At 34.8% G+C, this 26,084-nt stretch overlaps 2 protein-coding genes and 1 non-coding gene across 3 annotated transcripts in view; 1 reads left to right on the top strand and 2 right to left on the bottom strand.

Annotated features, from left to right (window-relative positions):
* flr (actin-interacting protein 1 flr) overlaps nt 1–2,745 on the bottom strand; it is a 37,779-nt gene extending 35,034 nt beyond the window's left edge. Inside the window, exons 1-2 of the mRNA XM_089640213.1 lie at nt 2,596–2,745; nt 1,552–1,764 (exon numbers count right to left, since the gene is read on the bottom strand). Of these exons, the coding sequence (XP_089496339.1) occupies nt 1,552–1,764; nt 2,596–2,617 (235 nt within the window). The 5' untranslated portion in view covers nt 2,618–2,745. The remainder of the gene's footprint in view (nt 1–1,551; nt 1,765–2,595) is intronic.
* Nucleotides 2,746–3,211: 466 nt separating this feature from the next.
* LOC149417321 (RNase MRP) lies at nt 3,212–3,468 on the top strand. Its single transcript, XR_016303380.1, has one exon.
* Nucleotides 3,469–3,702: 234 nt separating this feature from the next.
* The window catches only part of LOC149417318 (cuticle protein-like), an 89,724-nt gene continuing 67,342 nt past the window's right edge, over nt 3,703–26,084 (bottom strand). The window contains exons 4-7 of the mRNA XM_089640200.1: nt 15,112–15,347; nt 12,212–12,441; nt 5,687–5,865; nt 3,703–5,487 (exon numbers count right to left, since the gene is read on the bottom strand). Coding sequence (XP_089496326.1) covers nt 5,257–5,487; nt 5,687–5,865; nt 12,212–12,441; nt 15,112–15,347 — 876 coding nt within the window. The 3' untranslated portion in view covers nt 3,703–5,256. The remainder of the gene's footprint in view (nt 5,488–5,686; nt 5,866–12,211; nt 12,442–15,111; nt 15,348–26,084) is intronic.

The raw sequence follows: 26,084 nt of genomic DNA, 5'->3' as shown, positions 1-26,084 counted from the left end.
AGACTAAATTCATTCATAATAACATAATGGACGTTTCAATACTTAATATGGAAGTCTGATAAGCATTTTTTGAGTCATCCTGCATTTTTCATCAATGGGATAGTTTGAAAATCAATAATTTTTTGACAAACTACTTGAGTGGCAATATAAATTTTTTTAGCCCTTAATTTTGGCAGAGAATAAAAAAAAACTTAATGGTTTAATCATGCTTTGTTTATGTAAAATCACAGTAAAATAAATTACATTAAAAAGTAGATTACCATTGCAAACTTTTACAGTTATACAATTTGAATGCTAAATTGAATGTAACACATCAACAATAATTGTTGACATACTAACATAGAAATGTTCGTCAGATGGAAAATAAGATTAACTGTAATGACTTTTGTTGTAAATTAAACTGCAAACTCACTGTTAAGTGTTAAACTGCACGCTTTCTAATTTATAGGCAACAACATGGAATCTTAACAACAATTTAAAAAATAAATCTCTATCTAAAAAAAAGCGTAACATCAGACATTTAAAAAATAAAAAATCAAAACACTGGGTATTGCAAAGCATATTTCGATTCAAATAAAATTGCTACCCAATAAAAAAATATAATGAACATGTATACAATGTCGAAATTCAGCTTCACAGGGTATTACTACAAAATTCTGCTGTAGCCTACAAAAGATGATACATTTGGTATAATCGTAGAATCTCGCTGCATGCTTATGTAAATTAAAAAAAAATTAACACTTGGTTTCAGCTTCATTACTAAAAGAGACGACTATTTACATCAGGGGAGATGGTAAAAGATGCTTTAAAGTTCATTTTTTATTTCAACACCATTTTTTTTTCTTGTTTGTATGATCTGATGTTTGTCATAGGTTATGTTTGAAGGTTTTAAGACACCAAACTAAAATCTAATAACCTAATTTGTGCATGTTTTTCCATCTACCCCCATGTAAATAGTTGTTTCTTGGAGTTTTTAATTTGAAATGAAATTTTATTTCAATGATTTGTGTGTGTAAAGCATACAGCGGAATTCTGCAATTTTTACCAAACATTTTTCTACATTCCACATTTCTGCCATGATAATGAAGGGCTATCTGGAAAGTTTGTAACACTGCTATTGATATTTTAATTTGGTTTTAAACCACACTCTTTAATGATTCTAAGAAAATAACAGAACTGCACCACAAACTTAAAAATATTCACATTTCGCCATTGTTCATCGTGTTTACCATTCCACTATTTATGAAGCTGTTAGGAGAATTCAGATAATATCTGGTTATTTGTAACCTGGGAATGCTTTACTTTATCATAAATCAACTTTTATAGATTGATTCGGGCTTTTTATATGAAACAAATTGGACCTAAAAAACCATAGATATGCCAATATATAGACGGTAAAATTCTCATTTGGAGCTTACTTATTATACTATACACCAATAAAAAACTTTGAAAGTTTATTCCATAGATTTTCATTGGTGGATATAGTTAGGCAAACGCAATATGCAGAGAAATTTTTAAAAATAAATCTATTTAGGTATTAAAAGTACTTACCTCCAGAAGCAATGTAGAATCCGCTAGGAGAGTACTTGGCGACATTGACGGTGCAGGAGTGTTCTGTGTACACATCGGCGATGGCGGGATTCTCGATGTTGCGGATGATCACAGAGTTGCCATTGGTGTAGAGGAAGTTCTTTCCTTTAGGGTCTCCACCCAGGACCAGTGGGGTGCCTCGCTGGGTGCGGGGCAGGGCAGCAAAAATATATTCTGGAAAAAAAAATTATCAAACCATTTTTCATGATTTTGTTTGTAAGTAGGTATTAGGTACCTATGTATCATACATCATATTATCAAAACAAACCATTTTTTTCTTGATGGAAAATGAAAAAAGGTTTTTGGTAATTTTTCAGCATAATTTAAAAAAAAAAATGAATACCATACAAGAGTCCCAACTGCCCAGAGCCAGCGGGATTATGGTATTTCTAACTGCAGGGAGTCGAGGAAATGGGAAGAGAAATGTGGGGAAGTACCTGGCTATTCAGATCTAGTAATAAAACACAGCTAAAGCCATTCAAGCAACGTTGTGGTCTTTACCAGGGCAATGAGAATATCTACCTCTCAGTATGTACAACTCAATACAAATTTTCACAGCTGTTTTAAAGCGAATGTTGTTTTCAATATTAGAATCTGAACTTCAAAATATTATTGATACCTGCATATTTTGTTTGTAAAACTTTTTTTAATTTGAATGAGCAAATATCATTCGATACATCGAAAAATTATAGCGAGGAAACCGTGTTACCAAATGATAATAAACGACAAAAGTTTGGGCGTACTTCCGCGATGGTTTTTTTTTTTTTTTAAATAATAACCTATTGTGTTTTTAAAATCTAACTAGATTTTATTAAGTTTATGTGCGGTAAGATCTATTTAGAGCAAGCCTTACAAATATTTTAATTCGTAGCCACGAATAGATTAAAATATAAAAAAAATACAAAACACTATATGGTAAGTCAACCGTACGACCGGCAAACCCAATTTGCGAGGCGGTGAATCATTTGAAGATAAAGATATAGGGTTAAATTTTATTGCACTTACTGTTTGAATATGCTTGAGACATCTCAAATGTTTAATTATAACAACACTTTGACAGATTATGGACTTCTCCCGATCAAAATAGAACGAATTCTAAAGGAAAACCGCACGGCGCCCGCTGACTGACGTACAACTCCTTATTTGGCAGATGCTCGTCTGACATATTCTGTCGGTAAAGCAGATTGTCTCATTATCTGATAACTCAGAATCCAGCAGGATTCCATCAATTTATTCAGTGTTGACATGGATAAAAACAGTGATGAAAAATAACTGATTATGATTTTATAAATCTAATGTATATTTCAAGAAAATATACAAAGTAAAAAGGTAAATTTTGAGTAAAAAGTTTAAGTTTTCTTCTCCTTGCTCTTAGCTTGGGGATGAGCTTTTTCAGAAGGTGATAGTAAAAAGGCCGAATCAGCCGTAATACAAACACAATAGTAATGTTATAAGCCTAGAAGATTACGAAAGAATAAAATAATCAAACAAAAAAAAGGTTAATTACAGAAGACAAAATGAAATAGCTTTCAATATTTGTCAACAGATGGACATGTGTAACACTCATACGAATGCTTCCAAGGGGATAAGATATATACATTTTATACTTCGTCTATCACGTGGTTTCTGACAATTCAAATCTTCGGGACTACGTACAAGTTCTTGTAACTTATCTGTCCTGTGGAAAGTCCCCGGACCCGTGGTAGAAATTACCGTGACGTGAAGTCATCAGCCTCAGTGCGGCGAACCTTCAGGAGAGATCTCTCACGAGTGACCTGGTTCGAGTCCGCGCTGAGGTATTGGTCAGAGCGAAGGTAATGCTTGAACATTCCGCCAGATGGCGGGGTGCAACAAAATGGGGCTCAATCTGCTAGAAATCCTTTTTGCAGTATTTATTTTATTTGCTATTAAATTATGTAGAAATGTACAATAAAATTAGTATTTTGGTTTACAAAGCTTAGCTTAGCTTAAGCACATCATTTTAATAGGTAGGTATTTTAAATAATTATTTTGATTAATCCTATTATGTTGTTAGTAAGAGAAACAGCATAAAAGAGACTTCCCTGTCGTTCTGGTTCAATAGAAGAAATAAAACGAAATTTTTAAACACAAAATGTAACACTTTTTTATTTTAATTTTACGACGACAAACAAGATTTTATTGGTGGTCACAATTTTTCATAAGCAATGCCAAAGTTTTACAATTTTATATTAAATAATACATACAATTATATAATATGCAACCTCCAAATCCACACATCCACAAGGTAGAAAGCACTAACTTCGCCAGGTGATTTCACACGATGGTAGAAGTAAAAAAGATGACTAACTATTTTCGAAATTCCCTTTGATTTTTCCGATACAAAATTTATTTATTTTTCCACTGAACATTATTTCACACAAACAAATTCAACTTTTTAACCTAAAAACAAGTCATCCAAATATTATTTTTAATGGAAACAGATCTTTAAACTGATTTAATTTTGCTAAATAACAAGGTTTGAATAGCCAGCTTCTTCTCAACGTTTCAAACCTTATAATATCGTTTCTCCATCCTCTCCTCCAAAATATAAAATCATTCTGCTTCTATTTTTTTTAACCTATAATACTTTCGAATCTTTCTCTTCCTTATCTCCTTACTTTCCCCACTCCCAATATCTTCAAGATTTCTGGTCTTTCTGGCGTCGGCAGACTGATGTAAACATGTCATGTTAAACTTAGATGGCCTTTCATAGTAGGGAATGGTAGGGAATGAGAAGAAAAAGGAGCAAGAGGAGCCACCATCAACTGACATCAACAATTTTTTTCACAGACAATGAACAACCATAGATTTTTTGTGAGATATATATCCCAGCCTGACAAGGTCTCACTAATACTAAAATCTGAAAGAGTTTTTCATCTACTTTAATATAATAAATACGTTGCAAAATGTTAGAGGCTTTAAATCAAAATGATATGTATTGCCATGTCTATGAAATCTTATATTGAAAATTTTAAAACACAGAGAAAAAAAAACATCTACGATCATCGCTAGCTCCACACAATGCATCAAATTTAGTTTCGTTTGCGTTTCCAGTAATGGATGATTAATGCACATGAGCTCAAATGTAGGCAGTTAAAAGTTTTTATTTTATTTTATTTTATTATTATTATTTTTTTTTTAATAATTTATTTATTATTTATTCATTTTTGGGAAATCAACAGTTTACATTTTCACAGATTGTACATAAGTAAAATAGCCAAAATAAAACCAATTACGGATTTCCTCAAAGGGAATTTAAAACATCATAAATGTCATTACCACATTTTTTGTTATATCAGTTCCAATGGTCAAAATATCTAAATTCATTTCAAATTTAAAAGTCAGCAAGGTCGTTTTACTTGATTCCACTGTGAACTATTTAAACTCTCAGTTTATCATTCATTTCTCACGCTGTCGGGTTATCAGACAGGTTAAAGACAGTTTTAAAACAATTTTTGTGGCCGTAGTTCGCTTTGACAGCGTTACAGTCGGTGTGGGTTTACTGGAGTTTACCAGTCAAGGTTCAGGTTCTCCAACAGCACAATAATTCTTAAATCACTTTCTTGCCAGGTGCTAATAAAAAATACACTTAAAAAAAATCTTTTCTAACATAGATTTTGTTTTTTTTTTTGCGGCTTTGTCAGTCTAATGGTATGTCGGGCCCTGCCAGTCCCTCACAAGTTCTTGTGTTGAAGTGGTGCTGGTTTTGCAGAAAGCGAAGTCCCACATGCGCTCTCCTTGGCCAAACACCTCGGCATCCTGTAGGGTGATGGGCAGGGCCCGGCCGAGAGTCTCCGGTAGAAATAGGCAGAGGAAAGCGCACAGAACTGACAGCCCGCCGAGGAGAAGAGGCGGGATTGCGAGAGAGTAGTTTCCCTGGAAAATTAAGAAATTTTTATTAGAATCTTAGTGTTATTAATTTTATAGGGCAAGCGCAGTTTCCAGCATTCAATACTCTTCCGATTAGAGGCAAAGGTGCGCCATCAGCCTGGATTTTCACTAAAAATTCTTCTGAAGACTCATCGATCAAGTAATAATATCAATGGCTGCGACAATGACGGTCACGTTGACTCACCAGATAGAGAATATAGGAGCTGAAGAAGGTGGCCGCGAAGCCCGCTACGTGTACGGCTGCCACCCCTTGTCCCCGCACCTCCGTGGGGATCAGCTCTGCGGCGTATTGGGCGCTGGAGTTGTAGGCCACATACACTCCTAAACGGCCCACCGCGGCCAGACCTACTGTCAGGTAGGGGTCTGGAACAAAAGGAAAGGTCGATTAAGACGAGACAATTCCCTACTATACTATACTGTAATCAATAATATTCAGATAGTTCTTATTTTGGTGTAGAGCCGTTTTTATGAAAACAATTTTTTTTGGCAATTTGGCGCCCGGAGCGGACTGCTTCAATTGCGCCCGCATAGAGCCGGCCCTGGAAATTATATTTCATGCGATTCCGTGCTGGGTGCAATTTTTAATAGTCTGATTGTAGTTACTCGTATTGTACGCCATTATGTTTTTGGAGAAATAAATCAATGTGTTGTGATATCTATGAATGTATATCATCAAACCAATAAGGTATTGTGAAGGTCTGAGCGAGGTTGTTGAAGAGAACTACGAAACAATACGACTCTGAGACTAACATAGTAGGAACTACAGGTACCTACATAGCAGGTAACATAGATAGGCACCTACTAGTAGGTACTCAAAATGCTGATTCTGGTCTGAGTGACCTACATATCGAAACAGCTGATGTTTTTTACTGCGCAATATTTTTAAGCACGAGAAAGTTCTGTAATATGTTATTGGTTTTTATTTATGTGACATCGCATAACCGATATTAAAAAGGGTGAATTCATGCATTCATACTAACGAAAAAGAGATGGGAAGAAGTTGCAAAGGAAACGAGGCGTGTAGTCCATAACGGAGTTCTGACACTCACGTAAAAGTTGTTGGAAAACGGACGAAAATAGACTGAATATCTGACTTTCGCTTTTTCTCTCCGGTTCCTCATACCAGAGGTGCGGTGTTTGTCTCCAGATCTTCCAGTAGACTAAATGTAGGCCTCCCATCGGACGCCCTTTTCATTTCATTACACAGAAACCTCTTCGGTGATCTGTTTTCATCTAACATTGCTACGTGTCTGGCCCCGCGGAACCATTTCAGTTTTTAAAATAGGTATTATTATTCAATTTGAAACAGTAATTGGAATTCCTCATGGTTACCTGGTCCGCCAGACATATATTTCTAGAATTATATAAATATTCTTTATGAGGTTTCTTTCTCATAAATGTTCAAAACAGTTCTTCGAGAGGGCCCACGCTCTAAGTCATAGGGTGAACGCTCCTATAGTCAGCCTGTGCCTATTGTCAGCCTCTTTCATAATTTCGTGAAATAATAAGAAAAATGTGCACTCTATCACCATCTATGAGAATGTTCACGCACTAGTAACTAATGAACCAAACATGGTTTCAAAATGGCGGCTCTAACTTATTTTCTGTCCCTATATTCGACCGTTGCTTTCAAACAAGTGAAGACCTGTCAGACATTCTCCCGCGCGCCATAATAAATTTGCAGTTGACCACGGTTTCAAAGTAAGTTTAAAAACCCTGAATTTTACTAATATTGTTGAGTTAAGTGTTATTTTATGTTTCTGTGATTATTTTGCCTTGTTTTCAAGCATTCAAATTATGTTTATGATGTTTGATTTTTGCAATGTTGTGGTGGTTGACTTTAGGAACAAATTTTGTTAGAGCGTCCTAAAGTCAGCCGGGGGGGCTGTCCTTAGGCCATGTGTAGGTTATTTCAAATATGGAATCTAAGTGTGCAGTAGTGTTCTCTATCTTTACAATGTGATCTTACATTCACAAATAAATGCATTAAAATAAAAACACCAAAGGTCAGCCGCCTCATTTTGTTTAGGGGTAGACGTGGCTGACTTTAGGAACTTAATGATCCAAATGTCAGCCATCAACGTGCTAATACACTTTATGGCATGGTGAATGATTTAATGTTGTATTTGAATTCTAGGTAGGTATTCATAAAAACGAAATTCAACATGCCGAAAGAGAAGATCGTCAAACCAAAGGGATATAAAAAACCCCTTCTACAATACGACCGAAGCAAAATTGAAGATGCTCTCCGAGCAATAAGGGGAGATCAAATTAGCATCAGAGAAGCCAGCAGAAAATATGGTGTTCCCAGGGGAACTCTACAAGATCGTCTCCACGGCAGAGTTCCTGATAAAACAAATATGGGTAGAGATACCACATTAACTAAAGAGGAAGAAGAGTCTTTGGTGCAATGGTTATCCGAATTGGCCAAATGTGGATTTTCAAGAAAGAAGGATGATCTTTTAAACACAGTTCAAAAAATTATGAAGGATGACAAACGCCCAAACCCCTTCACAAATGATAGACCGGGAAGAAAATGGTACGACCTATTTATTAAGAGACATCCAATCTTGAATGAGCGTGTCCCGGAAGGTATAAGTAAGGGTAGAGCGGTTGTTACTGAAGAGTACATACGCAAATGGTTTAATGATCTCAAAAAGTATTTAAGTGACATCAATGCTATAGATCTTTTGGAAGACCCGAGAAGAATACTTAATGGCGATGAAACCAGTTTTAGTGTTTGCCCTAAAACTGGAAAAGTTATCGCACCAAAAGGCTGGAAAAATGTATACGAAATTCAAGCCGGGAATGAAAAAGAAACTATAACGGTATTGTTAGTTTTCACAGCTGCAGGTGACACCTTACAACCGATGGTCGTCTTTCCATATGTTCGACCACCGCGAGATGTAATACAAAGTATGCCCGATGAGTGGTTTCTTGGTCATTCGGAGACTGGTTGGATGAGGAGTGAAATATTCTTTGAATACGTAGCCAATGCAGTGAATTCTTGGTTGGAGAAAAACTCTGTTCCAAAACCAGTACTCTTGTTAGTAGATGGGCATAAATCCCACCTTACTCTTGAGCTGAGCAAATTCTGCAATGATAATCAAATAATTCTCTATTCATTACCCCCAAACACGACTCACTTGATGCAACCAGCTGACGTCAGCGTTTTCCGGCCTCTTAAAGTCGAATGGCGAAAAACTATTAGAGAATGGCAAGGGAATTCGGAAAATTATAATTCAGTCTTGTCTAAGAGCACCTTTTGTCCATTACTGAACAAAGTGCTACAAAAAGATATGACAGATATTATTAAGAATGGGTTTAGAAAATGTGGGCTGTTCCCTTTTAACCCGGATGCCGTTGACTACACAAGTGTATTCAAAATACATTAGAGCGTGCGGAAAATACCAACAGAATTGAACAATTAACCACTCCAAAAGATGCGGTTACTTTTAACAACAATAATAACAGCACAAAACGTCATCAAAAGCATAAAAAAACAATTAGAGGATGAGAACATAGATGCACTCCGTGTTATCGAAATTATCGAAGCTTCTTTTACTGAAGCAGACAATCGTGTTGTCACTATTGGAAACTACGTTTTAAATTCCAAAGGTGTTCTGGAACCAGATGCTGACCCTCAACCCTCAACTTCAGGCTATGAAGCAAATGAATTACAAATTAGTCATTGCATAGTAAATTGCGACCAAGAAGATGCTCAAAATAATTTATTTTTGTCTATTCCTGATGATGATTTTGAATTACTGGACATGACAAATCATTCCAATTTCTCTCTCCACTCAAGCCCTACCTCAATTATTACTAAGTCTGTAAATACACCACCGCCGGTGCCTGCAACAACACCTTTGTCGTGCGTAACCAACAAAATTAAAAGCGGAATATCTCCCTCCTTCAGCAATCACTTGTTCACTCCAAAATGTTTGCAATTTGGAAAAAGAAAATTGAAACCAGGAGAACCGATGCCGATGGCAATTTCGTCTGATGCTTGGAAGAATTACATGGCCAAAAAAGAAGATATAAAACAGGCACTAGTAAAAAAGAGGATTGAAAGGCAAGAAGCAATAAAAAAAAGAAAAGAAGAACAGGCTACAAAAATAGAAGAACGAACGAAAAGAAGGGAAGAACAAATGAAACGAAAAGCAAACACTGACAAATACAAGAACCTAGGACGAAAGACTGGAGAAACCAATAAGAAATTAAATGTAACATCTACTCAATCTAAAATTTCAAGCACTGGATGTGAAGAAGAATTACACAGTGATGTAGTAGATGATGATCTGAAAAAATCTAAAATTTCATGCACTGGATGTGAAGAAGAATTAATCAGTGATGTAGAAGACGATGATCTGAAAAATGTTGGTTGTGACATCTGTCCAAGATGGTATCACCTCAAGTGTACCCAAAAACGGGGTATACGGAAGTTGCTTCTAAAGAATTTACTTGCCATATTTGTCTGCTTACTATGTAGATATCACAGACATAGGAATTAATAGACGAGAAGATAAAGGCGAGGGGTAAAATCAACTGTTGAAGAACGAAGGGAGTGAAGATGACTGTGATTCGTCAATAAATCAATCTGACAGTAAATAGGCATCTCGCATTATAATATCACCATTTACTTCTTAAAAGTAAAATCTGCTTTGAATGAATAGACATTTTTACATGGGAGCGCAAATTACTCGCCACGTTATGAACAAATTTGCGAAGTCCGAATTCGGCAAAGTAAGGCAGCTTCTATATTCAGAGTCGTAGTTAGTTTCAGAGTATTTAGTTAAGACACTTTTATAAATGTTCATAATTTCCTTCCCAGCAACCAACCAGCTTTGTGTTTCGCGTCCAGACGTTTCTCGATGTGATAGTAACAACTGATTCATATTATACGATGTGAATATGCTTAAAATAAAATAAAATAATGCTTATATATGGAATGTAATACGACAATTGGGTTTATTCTCTTTTTTCGCATCTATTTTTACCAGTTTTCATAGTACAAGTAAACATTTTGCCGTGTTATTTCGTAAAATGAACCGATGATGCCTCGACCATAGTTCGCACAAGAATGATGACGTCACGTTTTCAAATATCACTTGAGGCCGTACGCGAGCCCAGCCGGCTCAATGGAACCGGTATGGGGAGTGGGGATAATACGCTTTTAATCACTTAGGGCAGGTCTACTAATATTCATATGTCTATGGTAGATATAAATAAAATTGCTACTATTGAATACCTATTTTTTTAATTTCACGTCATATGTAATAATTTAAAACCCTCAGCCGTCGACTAGGCTGACTTTAGGAACTCGAAAGGCTGGAGATAGGCACATGGTGGCTGACTTTGGGTGATTTTGGCATTTAATTTTTGAAAGGCCTTTAAATCATTTTCATTGAAACAAATACATTTCCAATAATGATAAGTGAATAGTCTGTTCTTTGAACTATAATAAGGTGTAATTGTTAAAAACTTAAACGCTATTTACTACTTTTTAAACTGTAATAAATCAAGTAAAAATCTTAAGAGGCTGACCTTTGGGACATTCACCCTATCTTAGCATTGGTCTGATGAGTGTTTTATAGATATTGACGATTTTTTAGATGTAAAATTTTACAACTACATTACGTCCAGCAAATCTTGGCTTAAGATATTATAATAAAAGAACCGACTGAAGATTGAAAGTTTATGCGATACCTCTACATGCGAGAGTTCGGATATTACCCTTTATTGTATCCCTCTGATTTTCTTGCCGGAATGCTGGGGATAGAACGTCTAGACGTTAGGAGAAATATTGCAATGTTGTTAGTGGCGCACAAGCTGCTAAATGGGCACATTTGCAATCCAGATATTCTGGAACGAATTTCTTTTTATGTCCCTGATAATTTCATCAGAGCTAGACAGCACAGATTATTTATTTTTCCAAGGGGCAGGACCAACCTACCAATGATCATGCCTTTGGGGAGAATAACTACTTTGATAAATCACATTTCTTCTGTGATTGACATTTTCAATTTGAACCAAAGAGAATTTAAGACGGCAATAAGCATACTATTTAAGAAATCTGGTTAATCAGATAGTATTGATGTATTTACCCATGCAAATAAATGTATGTACTGACTTCTTATAAACTGTAATTTATAAACTGTTATTTGTGAAATGTAAATGGAATATACTGTTTTTCACAATAAATCAATAAAATAAAATAAATAAAAATAAAAAAGATGGTATTTTAAAAAACATCGTCACAGAAGTTGCAGAAAACATCCTAAATCTTGAAGTTGAACCATACAAGTCGATGAAAACCCACCTAGTGACCCAACCAAAACCTAGTTCGCCTCAACACAGAATCTACTAGTAAGGAGGACTAAGAAAATATTATATGTCTATTTTTATACGTACTTATATCTTACTTATTCTATGTCTATTATTATATTTATATCTTACTTATTCTATGTCTATTATTTCTATTTATATCTTAATAATTGTATGTCTATTTTTATATTTATTCTTAAACGTCAAAATTATATAGTTGATAATTAACAAAAAAAGAAGAGATAAATTTTGGTTTTCCTCTAGGAGTCTTAAAATGTCTCCGGAGCATCAGGTGGCCAAGATTATTCGTCCCGATGAGCATTTTAAAGATGCCATTAATATAAAATAAATCAAAACCTTCAAAATATCTTTAATTACTTACCAACGTCATGCCAGAAGGCCAGTATCACCCCCGTGATGGCGGTGAACAACCCGCTGATGAGCAGCGAGCCAGAAGTCATGGCCTTCCTGCCTATCTTGTCCTGGAAGGCGAGGATGATGAGACACGCAGGCAGGATGATCAGAGAAGAAGCGCTGAAGAGTAGGAAAGGAGAGAAGCCGAGGCCAGACACGTTGCGGGATATCGCATCGTAGCAAAGGGTCAGCACCATTCTGTGGACATAAATATAGCAACAGGTAATAAAGCATAGGTTTACAGCTTTTATATCAATGTAGAAGAAGATAATACACTAAGTCTAAAAGAAACGTGAAACAGAATAATACAACGAAAAATAAAAAGGTAACGGGCTCAACTAGGAATCGAACCCAGGATCTCTCTCTCTTACCGGGACAACGCCTCAACTGACTCGGCTTAGAAAGTTTTGAAATTACCACGACTCGAAATCCATAAATACTATATTTATTTAATCATTAAAAAAGAAGATTAAATTAATAAACCTAAACGAAACATAAATAGAAAAAACACACAAAAAAACAAATAAAGGTAACTGTCGTAACTGGGGATCGAACTCAGGACCTTTGTCTTACAGGGGCAACACAACCACTGAAGTGAATATATATATATAATATAACCTTTAAAAGTTATTCTAATATGTTGAATTTTATTTATTTATTGATGCTTTAAAATCTGACGGCGGTTTATCATAATACCTACTCTCTTAAATTTAACTACTTACTTGATAAAATTCAAAACTTAATAATGTACGAGTAGTATGCCCGAATTATGATGGTCGAACATTTTGCATAAAATTATATAATGCAATAACTTACGGTAAAATGAAAAAAAAATAGTGTAGAGTTTATTTATTTTAGGTTGAGTAATAATATGTATTACGACACTTATAACTTTTTTAAAATTTTTTTATAGTGAATACCTCACAAGAGTCCCAACTGCTCCCGTCTGGAGCCAGTGAGACTATGGCATCCCCAATTGGGGGATGTTGTGAGGCTGAAGGTAAGTGGGGAAGGGAAAGAGGAAGGTGGGGAAGTACCTGGCTATTCAGATCTAGTCACTAAACACGGCTAAAGCCATTTGGAGCAACGTTTCAATTCTGAATGGTGGTCTTACACCAGGGCGATACTGGTAGTATCTTCCACTCTGGAACGTGCCGCAAATATACTATATATTATTTTAATTAATTAATTAATTTAATTAATTAATTAATTGTGAATTAATTTATTAATTGTGAAATAACACAAATTAATCAAATAAAATTTATTTGCGCACGCCGGGTTCGAACCCGCGACCTTCGGAATGGCAGTCCAATGCGTTACCACTGGACTATGCCTAAATTGAATGAAACCCCCTGATAACATCACCGTTCCATAAGCTGTCCAGTTGTTGGTGTTTTTACTTTTTATTATAATTATTTTTTTTGGGTGAGGTTTCTCAAACTTCCACTGGTGAAAATCCACGGAATATTATTTAGTAAGTTTAGTTAGTAAATAATGCGCATATTGCGCAGACTCTTCAAAAATCACGAATTCGGACTTTACTTGTCAGGATTATCTCTAAGGAAGGGTTGTTTCAGAGAATTTGAACAATGCATCAAATTTAAACGTTCATTTTTGGATACTGTGAAAGTCCTATTAAAGTTATGTTACTATATCATCATAGGCTACTTGCTTTGCAGAACTGAAATAATAACAGAACTTGAAAAAATCTTTCACAAAACTTGAAAATTGACTATGAAATTTGAAGAATTGTTAAAATTCTCTGAAACAACCAGTCCTTTTCCCGAAATTTAAGCAAAAGAATTAGACATTTCAAATATGGAATTAAAATAATTTTCTAGTAAAAATATTATATTACATGTAGGTTCTTTACTGCTCCTCTGTATTATGGATAAACCGGTTCACCAGTGTTGCCAGTGTAGATCGAATTCTAATTTATTGCGTTATCATAATCGGTCTGGATATAAACAGTGCGACCGTGCCCATGATCCGATTCTGTAAAGTTATTGGCTTCACTGTGCTAGACCCCAGGTCTGGTCATACGGGATCTTATTTCTTAGTTCACTTTCATCCTTCTACCAGAGCCACAGCTCACGGCCATACTCAGGGCTGATTATTGGTCTACTCCACAGACATAGGAATTAATAGACGAGAAGATAATGGCGAGGGGTAAAATCAACTGTTGAAGAACGAAGGGCGTAAGACTGACTGTGATTCGTCAATAAATCAATCTGACAGTAAATAGGCATCTCGCATTATAATATCACCATTTACTTCTTAAAAGTAAAATCTGCCTTTGAATGAATAGACATTTTTACATGGGAGCGCAAATTACTCGCCACGTTATGAACAAATTTGCGAAGTCCAAATTCGGCAAAAAAATTCGGTTCTATTTTCAGAGTCGAATATTTCGTTTAAGTATTTAGTTAAGACACTTTTATAAATGTTCATAATTTACTTCCCAGCAACCAACCAGCTTTGTGTTTCGCGTCCAGACGTTTCTCGATGTGATAGTATATGTTTCTAAAACTGATCTATATTATACGATGTGAATATGCTTAAAATAAAGTAAAATAATGCTTATATATGGAATGTAATACGACAATTGGGTTTATTCTCTTTTTCACATCTATTTTTACAAGTTTTCATAGTACAAGTCAACATTTTGCCGTGTTATTTCGTAAAATGAACCGATGATGCCTCGACCATAGTTCGCACAAGAATGATGACGTCACGTTTTCAAATTTCACTTGAGGCCATACGCGAGCCCAGCCGGCTCCAATGGAACCGGTATGGGGAGTGGGGATAATACGCTTTTAATCACTTAGGGCAGGTCTACTAATATTCATATGTCTATGGTCTACTCACGATTTAAAAATCAAGATGCATGTCTTCCTTCGCAGTCTGGGCGTGTAGAACAGTCCCAGCAGGGTAGGTCTGGCGCCGGTCGGCCCCTCCCCCTCGGTGCTGCTGTAGCCCGCCACGAACTGATCCAGCGTCTCCTGCGGCAGGGGCTTGCCATTGCAGGCCGCGATCTTCTTGAAGCTGCGGGCCGCGTCACGCGCGCGACCCCGGCTTACTAACCACTGGGCGCTCTCAGGGACCTGCAAATATTCGTTATATTAAGGCGATGCCATACGTAGTAATGCAAAATCATGTGTTTTTGGTTTGTAAATTTGGTCGCCTAGAAATGTTCCAGATGCTTTAATTAAATACTGCGAGTAGAATACATCTTGGCCTTTGAAATAATCGAGTATTTTTTAGATAAGTCTTTTTATAAGCCCAGAAAAAAATAATGTATAAGGCCTATGAAAACTGCTTTAAAGTTCAAAATTTCCTACTTACGAACCCATTTCCGGTTATGATTTTATTGTATAATGTGGAAATTTAAGTTATTTATAAAATGATCGAAAACAAATTAAATATTTATGCCTGAACATCCACAAAATAAAATAAAAGACAATTTTTGGCCATGTTTTTTTCTTGTATAAATCAAAACACGCGGATGGTGTTAAGCGGGAATTTAAAACTTATCGCCATCTACGTAAGGGTTGTTATTGATAGCGGCTCAATTCAAAATATTACACGACGTAGTGCATCGCCTTAAACAAAATATATATTTGTTGATGGATGCAGTATGTTAGACGCCCAGACGAAATAAGAAAATGTTTGAAATAGGAAATAGATAATAAATAAATAGTGAATACAATGAATTTTATGAGATAAAACTAAATCTAATTATGACTAATTTATTATCTTCAGTGAGCTCGGGCCCAGCGCTCACTCGGGCGCTCGGTGATGGTAAGCTGTGGTCACCGTGTTGTTGAAGGCCATAAGCCGCATCCTGCTTCCAGGTAAGTAATGAAGTTCTGTTTCAAGTCGGCCATTTTGCATTTCGTCTGTCTGTAGATTTGTAAAATGGTAGTCGTTTCAGTGGGTCAATAAAGATTCTTTTTTCATATGTGAAATCTTATCGTCGAATTTATTCGCTTTTTTTAAGAATTATAATACATACCTACCTGAAGAAAGTTTGAAAAACTAATTGTCGTTAAGATAGTGTCATGTCTTTGGGAAAATTATTAAAAAATAAAAAATTTTACAAAAAATATATTGTTTTTAATTAAGTAGTTAGGTATCTAAGTACCAACCTACAAATCCTTTTATTTCAGAGGATATTTTTGTTTTGGTTTTTTAAATAAGTTAAAATTAGAAATGTACTTTATGGAAGAGAGGTCTACTTTTCACAGAACTATTAGTGTGTATATATTACTGCAATGTACTGTTATTTCCTCTCATTAGCAATGCCCTTGGATGATCGCAAGACTACAATAACACTTCGTTTCGTTCTGAGATTACGGGTCTATTAATAATGGTCTCGTATTTACAATGAATATCAACTGGACGGTTTTCTCTATCGTGTGGTACTACTACCGACACCTATGGAGACACCTTAAAACTACATAAACTATATATCATAACGACATCTGTTGAGAGACTTTGAAACAATATGTATATTTAAAAAACACTACAATTATCATACTTTACGAAAAATAAAGCGGCTTGTCATTCTTTTTTAACAGTTAAAATCATATTTTGAACAGTTAAAAATAATAATTTTTACCCACTTAAAATTATTTATAAAAAAACACCACACCGTATCATTGTTAAATCATCAAAAATGGCTTTTAGAACTGATAACAATTGTGTTAACGTAGAAATTGCTTTTAGAGCTGATAACAATTGCGTTAACGTAGAAATGGCTTTTAGAGCTGATAACAATTGCGTTAACGTAGCAATTGCTTTTAGAGCTGATAATAATTGCGTTAACGTAGAAATTGCTTTTAGAGCTGATAACAATTGCGTTAACGTAGCAATTGCTTTTAGAGCTGATAACAATTGCGTTAACGTAGAAATTGCTTTTAGAGCTGATAACAATTGCGTTAACGTAGAAATGGCTTTTAGAGCTGATAACAATTGCGTTAACGTAGAAATTGCTTTTGGAGCTGATAACAATTGCGTTAACGTAGAAATTGCTTTTAGAGCTGATAACAATTGCGTTAACGTAGAAATGGCTTTTAGAGCTGATAACAATTGCGTTAACGTAGAAATTGAAGACGTTGTTGATAAGAATTGAGTTATAAAATTTTGAGTTTTATGTCATAAAAATATATTCTACTTTGTATGCTGCAAAACGCGTGTATTTCACCGGGTTGACACTTTCTTGATTTTTTGCACCAAATACATTTTCATCCTATTTGTATGATGCACCAAAACCATAAATGTATGTTCAAATCACAAAATTAGTGCGACTGAATTACGTTATGAGTAACATTTTTAATTGGTTGTTGGTGGTTGGTCGAAGCAAGGACTCAATTAGCAATCCGGAGGTCACGAGTTTAAATACTGGCTTAAGTATTTTTATTTTATTGATTTGTGTTATTTCACAATTTAATCATTTAAAATAACACAAGGTATATTCCAGAGTGGAAGATACTTTCAGTATCGCCCTGGTGTAAGACCACCATTCGAAATTGAAATGTTGACTGAAATGATTTTAGCCGTTTTTGATGACCAGATCTGAATAGCTAGGTACTTCCCCACCTTCCTCTTCCTTATCTCCTTCCCTACCCACGAGATGTATGATCTCACTAACTGCAGTCGGTTGGGAGCTGTAGGGACTCTTGCGCGGTATCATATAAAAAAAACCATAACAATTGAGAACATTTACAGAAATGATATAAACGTACGTAAGTTACAGACACCCGACAAAAAATAATCGACTTCTGTAACATTCCACCATTTAAAAATTCAATAACACATCGATACCTGTAAATTACGAGAGTAGCACACAGTTTATAAATAAGCTCTATTTCTACAGTTCAATAGCCTTAAAATAGAATTGGGTAAGAAATAAAATGGGCTAAGATACTTTTAAGCCGATACTTTTGATAATATAATTGCACACTTCGTTTAACGATAGAGATCATTGAGTTATTGCTTTAAAACTGGATCATTTCAATTATATACAAGATGGAAAAAATAAATAACAAATTTAAAAGCTTATATCTTGATAACAACGGGTGTCAATAAGCTTATTAAAAGGCTTTTTCACAGTGCTGGATTAAGACCTTCAATAGTTGTACAAACGTACTTTCGTACCCCCGTTTTTGAAGTGAAACTTCTTTACGCGCGTCATGCAATTTCGAGGACCGGAGTAAAACCGACTCATGACCGAAATTATTGAAATTATTTTTATTTTGAATCATTAAAATTACTAATCAAGGCCGATAACGCGACTAATTACCCTCGCAGACGTGCGTGACAAGTTTTTTTTAGTAAAAAACACAGCTGTAAGTGAGTTTTTCAAAATTTAGAAATGTTTTTCAAATTCAGACTCCATACGGGTATGAGACTGTTAAAACACGATAGATCTTTTCCAAAATGGACAAATATACGGAAATATTTTGAAAAACGACAGATATGACTTCACACTGCCGATATATCTTCGATTCGACCCTATATAAAGCGTTAACGAGACGTTATGTGATATTATTCATTTGCCGTGTTTGAAAAAGAAAATTTGCGGGACAAGTCAATTGAGGAGTACACGTAGTATACGCGGTTCTCGTCGCCCGAGATACCTCTCCTTGCGGTCTAGAGGTAGAGCGTTCGACACCCGTTACCCGGGTTCGAATCCCATGTTTTTATAACTTTTAATTTTTTTATCATATGCTACTTATAAATATATCAATAGACAGAAAAAAGAGAGAATGAAATGAAAAGAGAGAGAGAAGAATACTAAAAGTTTCACTTCCGTCGTGCGTAGGCTTGCCACACACTGTATTTTTTTCCCCACTACCCCGTACCCCACTAACCCTACACAGAAGGCCCAGAGGAAAATAATTTACCTCAGAGCCTATATCATCTTTTGGGATACTGTGGTGGAGAGGAGGAAGAGGAAGTTCTGGTAAGGTAAAAGGTATGAGGGTTGGGTAGAAATCTAGGTATCAGTGTGTTCAGGAGTGACGGTCACTTGTCACAAATCAGCGCAGACACTCCATATTCGATATTATCCATATCTATGTTTGTATTATGTACTTTAATTATTTGATTGCGTATAAATGTGAAGCTTCTCATCTCCACACAGGAATCCCTAGTGAGATGAGCGGCCGAGGATTATATTGTAATGTTCCATTTTATGAATTAATAATAGATAAATAAAATATATTTCTCCCACTACAGCGCAAGGTATGGGTCGAGAGACCATTTGGAGCTACCAAACCAGCCTCTACCGATCTGGCATCCACGTGTGGGCAGCCGCATCCTGAACACACCTCACCCGATGATCCCGGGCACCCTTCTAAATTACCAAAAGTAGCGAACCACTTGAGGTGACCAATGGCAGAGGTATTGATTATCAAATAAATGGTTACCGGTTCGGCGGTACCCAAACCCCCTTGCAAATATGCTTGCATAAGATTTGCTCGCTGAAACGCGCTACCAAAGTCTCCAATAGAGGAGGAGTGGGGGTCCTGGCAACTGAAACGGAATCATCTGAAATGGAATCACCTCCTGGAATGCTATAAGTTGATCTGCTATGTATCCCACATAGCAGAACGGACGTACTGGCTAGACATAGCATGACACGATGTATGGCGCTATTCAATAATGTTTCCAAGACTGTTGATATATTTAACAGCAGCCTTGATGGATTCAAGGGACATGTAAAAGCCATAGAATAACCATTATATAGGGTTTTCCAATAAGAGCTGTTATTTTGAATAGCCCGCTATTTCAGTAGATGTTACTTTTGAAGCTGTCATTTTTTGACATTTGACAAGGAGAAACTAAGCCATTAGTAAAAATGGAACAATACACGCTTCAAAAACGCATTGAAATTATTAAAATTCACTTGAGTGAATCAAATGAAAATCATCTTGAGTGATGAGGCCCATTTCCACCTCGGTGGCTTCGTCAACAAGCAAAATTCTCGCATCTGGGAATCTGGGAAAACCCAAGAGTTGTTGAAAAACTTCTCTATCCTCAACGTGTGACTGTTTGGTGCGGTTTATGGTCCGGCGGAGTCATTGGACCTTACTTTTTCGAAAATGAGGCTGGAGCAACAGTTACGGTGAATGGATTGCTCTATAGAGAGATGATTAATGATTTTTTATGGTCGGAATTGAATGGTATTGATTTGGACAGCGTTTACTTTCAACAAAACGGCGTTACGTGCCACACAAGCAACGAAACCAGTGATCTTTTACGATTTAATATCAAAATAACACCTCTTATTAGAAAACCCGTTATTATGCATTTTATGTTTCTTGTTTTTTTATAAAATGTAAAATGTTACACGTGTATTCTGCCGTGGGAAATAAATACAGTGTCTTCCTTGATAGTCTCATGGAAGACACCGCGTTTTTGCAGTATTGTAAATGGACACACAGTCTATATAGCCTGTATATTTATCTATATAATGTATTTATACGTACGTCAATACATAAATAAATAAGAATATATAACCGAAACCTTGATTTACATTATTTTAATAACCTCTTTTTCAGATTTTTAACCTTAGTTTAACTACCTGGCTTTACCTGCACTGAAAATTATGGAACAAATAAATTGGTGTTTAATTACATTTTTCCATCTCACATATTCACAGCTCCACCTCTTGACAGAAACACAGTTGAGATTTATCTAAAAATTGTTTACGTAGAAATTCCATTTCGTCTACGTAGTCCAGATCTCCAAGATACAATGAATCAGCTAAAAATGTTTCTTCGTTTAAACAACAAAAATATCAACACGGAAATTTTGTGAGTGGATTTTGTAAAGAAATGTGTTTTGAGATTCCAAGAAAGACTACATATTTTAAAAGACCCGTTTGTGTTATCTGGTTCTGCCGCACAATTTTCACTTTTGCACCAAGCGTTATTTAAATCCACCAATGGGAATATTATGTGAAGCTTCCTTCTCTTGACGCCCTCGGCACGTGTTTACTTTGCTATTTGCTTAATCCTGCCCTGCTTCAGCCAATGTTGCTAAAAGAAAAGAACAAAGAAATGATATTATTCTTTTGTTCCTTGCTTGCACTTCTGAAATGTATTGGGATCAAGGTTGTTAAAACCTGCCGCTGTTTTTACTTAAATATGAACCCGTCAATCAGGATTGCACAAACATTTCCCAGTTAAAATTGTCTCTCTGGAGTTCTTATAAATGTTTTTTTTCTGAACAAAAATAAATGAATATACGAGCGTGAAAAAAATAATTGTAAGATTTGCGAAGCTGAAAGTATTTATAAAATATTTACCGCTGGATTACCAATCAGAAAAATAATTAGAAACGGTCAGAAATTTACATTTCGAATGAACGCTGTTAGTTAACTTTAAAAATCATTATTCAGATTTAGTTCTTTCAAAGATTTAGGTCTGTAAAAATGTAAATAGGAGTGAAAAAGATACACATTTAAAATACGGAATTATTATTTTTAATTTAAAAAAATATATATTTGGTACCTACTTTATCGCTTGTCTGAAATATGTTTTAATCCTTTTCAGTTCGAATTTTGAAAATTAAAACTTTAAAGATTTTACGCATTGTGCAGGAATATTTGTAAAATAATCTAAAATTACACTAAATGATAATAATATTTTCATTTATAATTAGTAATAATATAATGTATATATATATTCACATTGTAATTGAACAAGTACAATGTACATCCTGTTGACAAACTGCTTAATTGTAGTTACCAATAAATAGTTAGGTTATGTGTACCCACAATACACATAATTATGTGTAAATATATGATGCTTTTTTTATGATAAAAAGGCATTCTTTACTTTGAGAACGTAAAAAAAGATAAGTGTCTGCAACTTAGGCGGGTTTTTATGCGTGTAAACAATGAAGTAATGCGGATTATATAAGAAAAGTCAGTGGTCACTGGCAGCGAACCAGTTTACAACGCGAGTTGCCAAAAATGTAAAATATACGATTATTCAATGCTGATACACTTTCTGGAAGTGAAAGACATTTACTTTGATTCTAGATTATACGTATAGCGACCTACATACGAGTACATGCAACATACGTTTGCAGGATTGAAGGCAATACCAATTTGCATGTGGTAGCGTAGAAACTGTCAGTAATTAATGAAGGTATACGGTATGTCAACTAAATTTATTTATTTAAAACTAGCGAAGAATCGTAAAAGCAACTATGTTAGTAAATCTAGTTAGTTAGTAAATGACACATTCTAGAAAATGGAATAGATCAGACCTTTGAAATATCACGAAATCAGACTTTACTTGTGAAGATTATCTTCAAGAAATTTATGCAAAATAAAATCATATTTCAAATAAAGAATTAAAATAATTATCTAATAAAAAAATATTATACTGTAGGTAGGTACTTTGTCGCGTGTCTCAAATCGTGACACATCACTTTCAATTTTAAAAGTGACGATCAAAATAATTTTCTGATAAAATATTATATCATAGATATGTATTTTATCGCTAGTTGGAATTTGTGCCACATCGGTTCCAATTTTAAAAAAGACGATTAAAATGATTTTCTGCTAAAATATTATATTATGGTATAGGTAGGTACTTTGTCGTTTCTCTGAATTCATGACATAATAAGTTCTAATTTTGAAAATAACACTTTTTAAATCTGAGCTTATCGAACCAATTTACAATCACTCACAGACAGATTTGATTGATTTACACACGAAAAAAATGAGTAGAGGTTCCGAGTTCGAGTCTCGGTCGAGACATGACCCTTATCTTCTGTGTCTTATTTTGTTTTATTTTTTTTCTTTCTTGACATTATTTTCAATAATTAATATCGTAATAAAGCGTAAAGCTTCAATAAGTCAGTTCTGACTTTTTCATTTATTCTAAATGTGTACCGTAAAAATATAAATGAAAAGTTGTCATATTCAAGAGATCATTAAAAGGTGCAATCCATGAGACATCTATGGATGCAATCACGTTCATATAGAACTATGTACTCTAATATAAAGATGGTAGTCAATATATCGGAAAAAATCAAAATACCGTTAATAATCTTAATAGAAAATACATAAAAAAACATCGGTAGCTTAATTGGAAGAAATTTCACTCCCAGATAGAGTAGTCTGCTTTGCAACCTATTTTAATTTATTTTGGCTGATCTTGGCCATACACGATTAACATTTTTTTTTATAAACAAATACAGCAAATGATAGAATATAAATATTCTATTCTACGGATATTATTATAAGATTTCACTAGCCGATAGCCGTTCATCTTTTGAATGAATATGCGTGGTTATTGACTGAGCGTAAACTCAACCGTTTTTCATTTCATCTGTCTATATATTTGTTTGTACGTTGCGTTTTCGTTTCAAGATGATGACCGTTTTAATGGTTCATTTTCCAAACGTGAAATCATCTTGTTTATTTAAACTTTTTATTTGTATTTCTTCAATATTATGGTACCTGCCTGAAGAAAGTTTGTAAAATAATTGTCTTTGAAATATTGAAGTTACTTTTTAAATATTATTAGAAATTTAAAAAGAAGTTATGTAAAAATATTTATGGGTTATAATTAAGTAGGTAGGTATTTAAGTATCTACTTAGAAATTCTGAGAACATTTTGATAGTAATAATAAATTTATTTCACATAAAAATCATACAATAAAACATGCAGAAACTTTGACTAGCCAATGAGGAATGGATCCTGTTTTAGGCCAGTCACATTGACAAGTTTAGTTCATATCATAATTTAGCACTTAATATAAAACAAAACCGGTAAAGTAAATAACAGCCAGATAGTAGTAATAAAAAGACAGATCACATAGCAGTACCAACCAACAGCACCGGCAGATCAGGAGTTGTAAGGTAGAAAAAATGGGAAGGGTAATTTATAAGTTTATAATATATTTGGGTGATTAGAAAATAATCGATAGCATTGATAAATAATAATGTATTGATTAATACAGAATAGACAATTGTGTTCAGAGGTGATAAATATATGTTTTTGTTTGGATGGACTTTAAAAAAATATGTGTGAGTGTTTTGACAATAATGTACATATATATTTTTTATAATGAGATTATCTATTGATCAACATATCTTCACTTTTGACCCTCCCTAAATCAAGGATCCAATCGTTGACCAATTTGCGCAAAACATTTATTTGTACTTTTCGTTTTCCAAGCATTAGGAATGATATTACATAATTTACGTCCTAAGTACGAGAATTGCCGTTACCCAAGGGACGTCGAGGTTTTTGTTGGGACTATTGGATTATTCCTTGAAAGTCGGGTGTCGTGAAGGTGGTCGATGGAAGGGAAGTGCTGACGTTGTTTTTGTGCAAGTAATATAATCTTTCTTATATACAGTTGTCTAACATCGAGAACTTTTATTTCCGTTTCCTTTTATTTTGGCTTTGATTGATTAAATAAGATAAAATTAGAAACATACTTTTTTGGTTGCGAGGTCTACTGTTAAATCATAACCAATAAGATACTCAACCGAATAAAATTTATATAATATATGCAGATATGGAAATTGACATAATATGTTACAACCAAATGAAAGTCCGATGATCTCGTTTCTCGAATATCGAATACGATCATCCGTCGATAAAGTCTGCAGTTAGCTGCATTCTGTCCATTGGCACAGATTTATGAATATTATTCTAAAGGAGGATGTTGCGCAATATCTATCATGGTTTATGTACCAACTTCTGCCACCTATTGTATCTTGTGTTAGCTCTTACGTACAATCCCAATGATAACATCGTACATCATGATACAATTATAAGACGTGTTTATTATCCAGAAAAAGATATTATAGATACCTACCTATTGTCAGCTATTATGCTGCGTATACATTTGTGAGCCGAAACGCGAGACGAGCTCGCAAATGTATTCGCACCATAGACATATGAATATTAGTAGACCTGCTCTAAGTGATTAAAAGCGTATTATCCCCACTCCCCATACCGGTTCCATTGGAGCCGGCTGTGCTCGCGTATGGCCTCAAGTGAAATTTGAAAACGTGACGTCATCATTCTTGTGCGAACTATGGTCGAGGCATCATCGGTTCATTTTACGAAATAACACGGCAAAATGTTGACTTGTGCTATGAAAACTTGTAAAAATAGATGTGAAAAAGAGAATAAACCCAATTGTCGTATTACATTCCATATATAAGCATTATTTTACTTTATTTTAAGCATATTCACATCGTTTAATATGGATCAGTTGTAGAAACATATACTATCACATCGAGAAACGTCTGGACGCGAAACACAAATCTGGTTGGTTGCTGGGAAGTAAATTATGAACATTTATAAAAGTGTCTTAACTAAATACTTAAACGAAATATTCGACTCTGAAAATAGAATAAATTTTTTGCCGAATTTGGACTTCGCAAATTTGTTCATAACGTGGCGAGTAATTTGCGCTCCCATGTAAAAATGTCTATTCATTCAAAAGCAGATTTTACTTTTGAGAAGTAAATGGTGATATTATAATGCGAGATGCCTATTTACTGTCAGATTGATTTATTGACGAATCACAGTCAGCTTTACCCCCTTCGTTCTTCAACAGTTGATTTTACCCCTCGCCATTATCTTCTCGTCTATTAATTCCTATGTCTGTGATTCGCACCATTATATGCAAGCGAATTCATAGCGGATGCTTTAAAAATGCTCTTAGCATACTAAAACTAATTTTATTCGCTTGGCAAGGAAATAATGTACGTTAATATTATAATATATTATAGCTTGTCGTTTCGTCACTTGTAAGCGTTGATTTTTGTCAAATGTCATAATTTTTCATTTTCA

This window comes from Hesperophylax consimilis, chromosome 15, assembly GCF_061612785.1.
Source record: "Hesperophylax consimilis isolate HC1 chromosome 15, BYU_Hcon_1.0, whole genome shotgun sequence".
Lineage (NCBI taxonomy): Eukaryota > Metazoa > Arthropoda > Insecta > Trichoptera > Limnephilidae > Hesperophylax > Hesperophylax consimilis.
The sequence above is the reverse complement of the archived record's forward strand: the minus strand, read 5'-3'. Positions and strand labels throughout refer to the sequence as shown.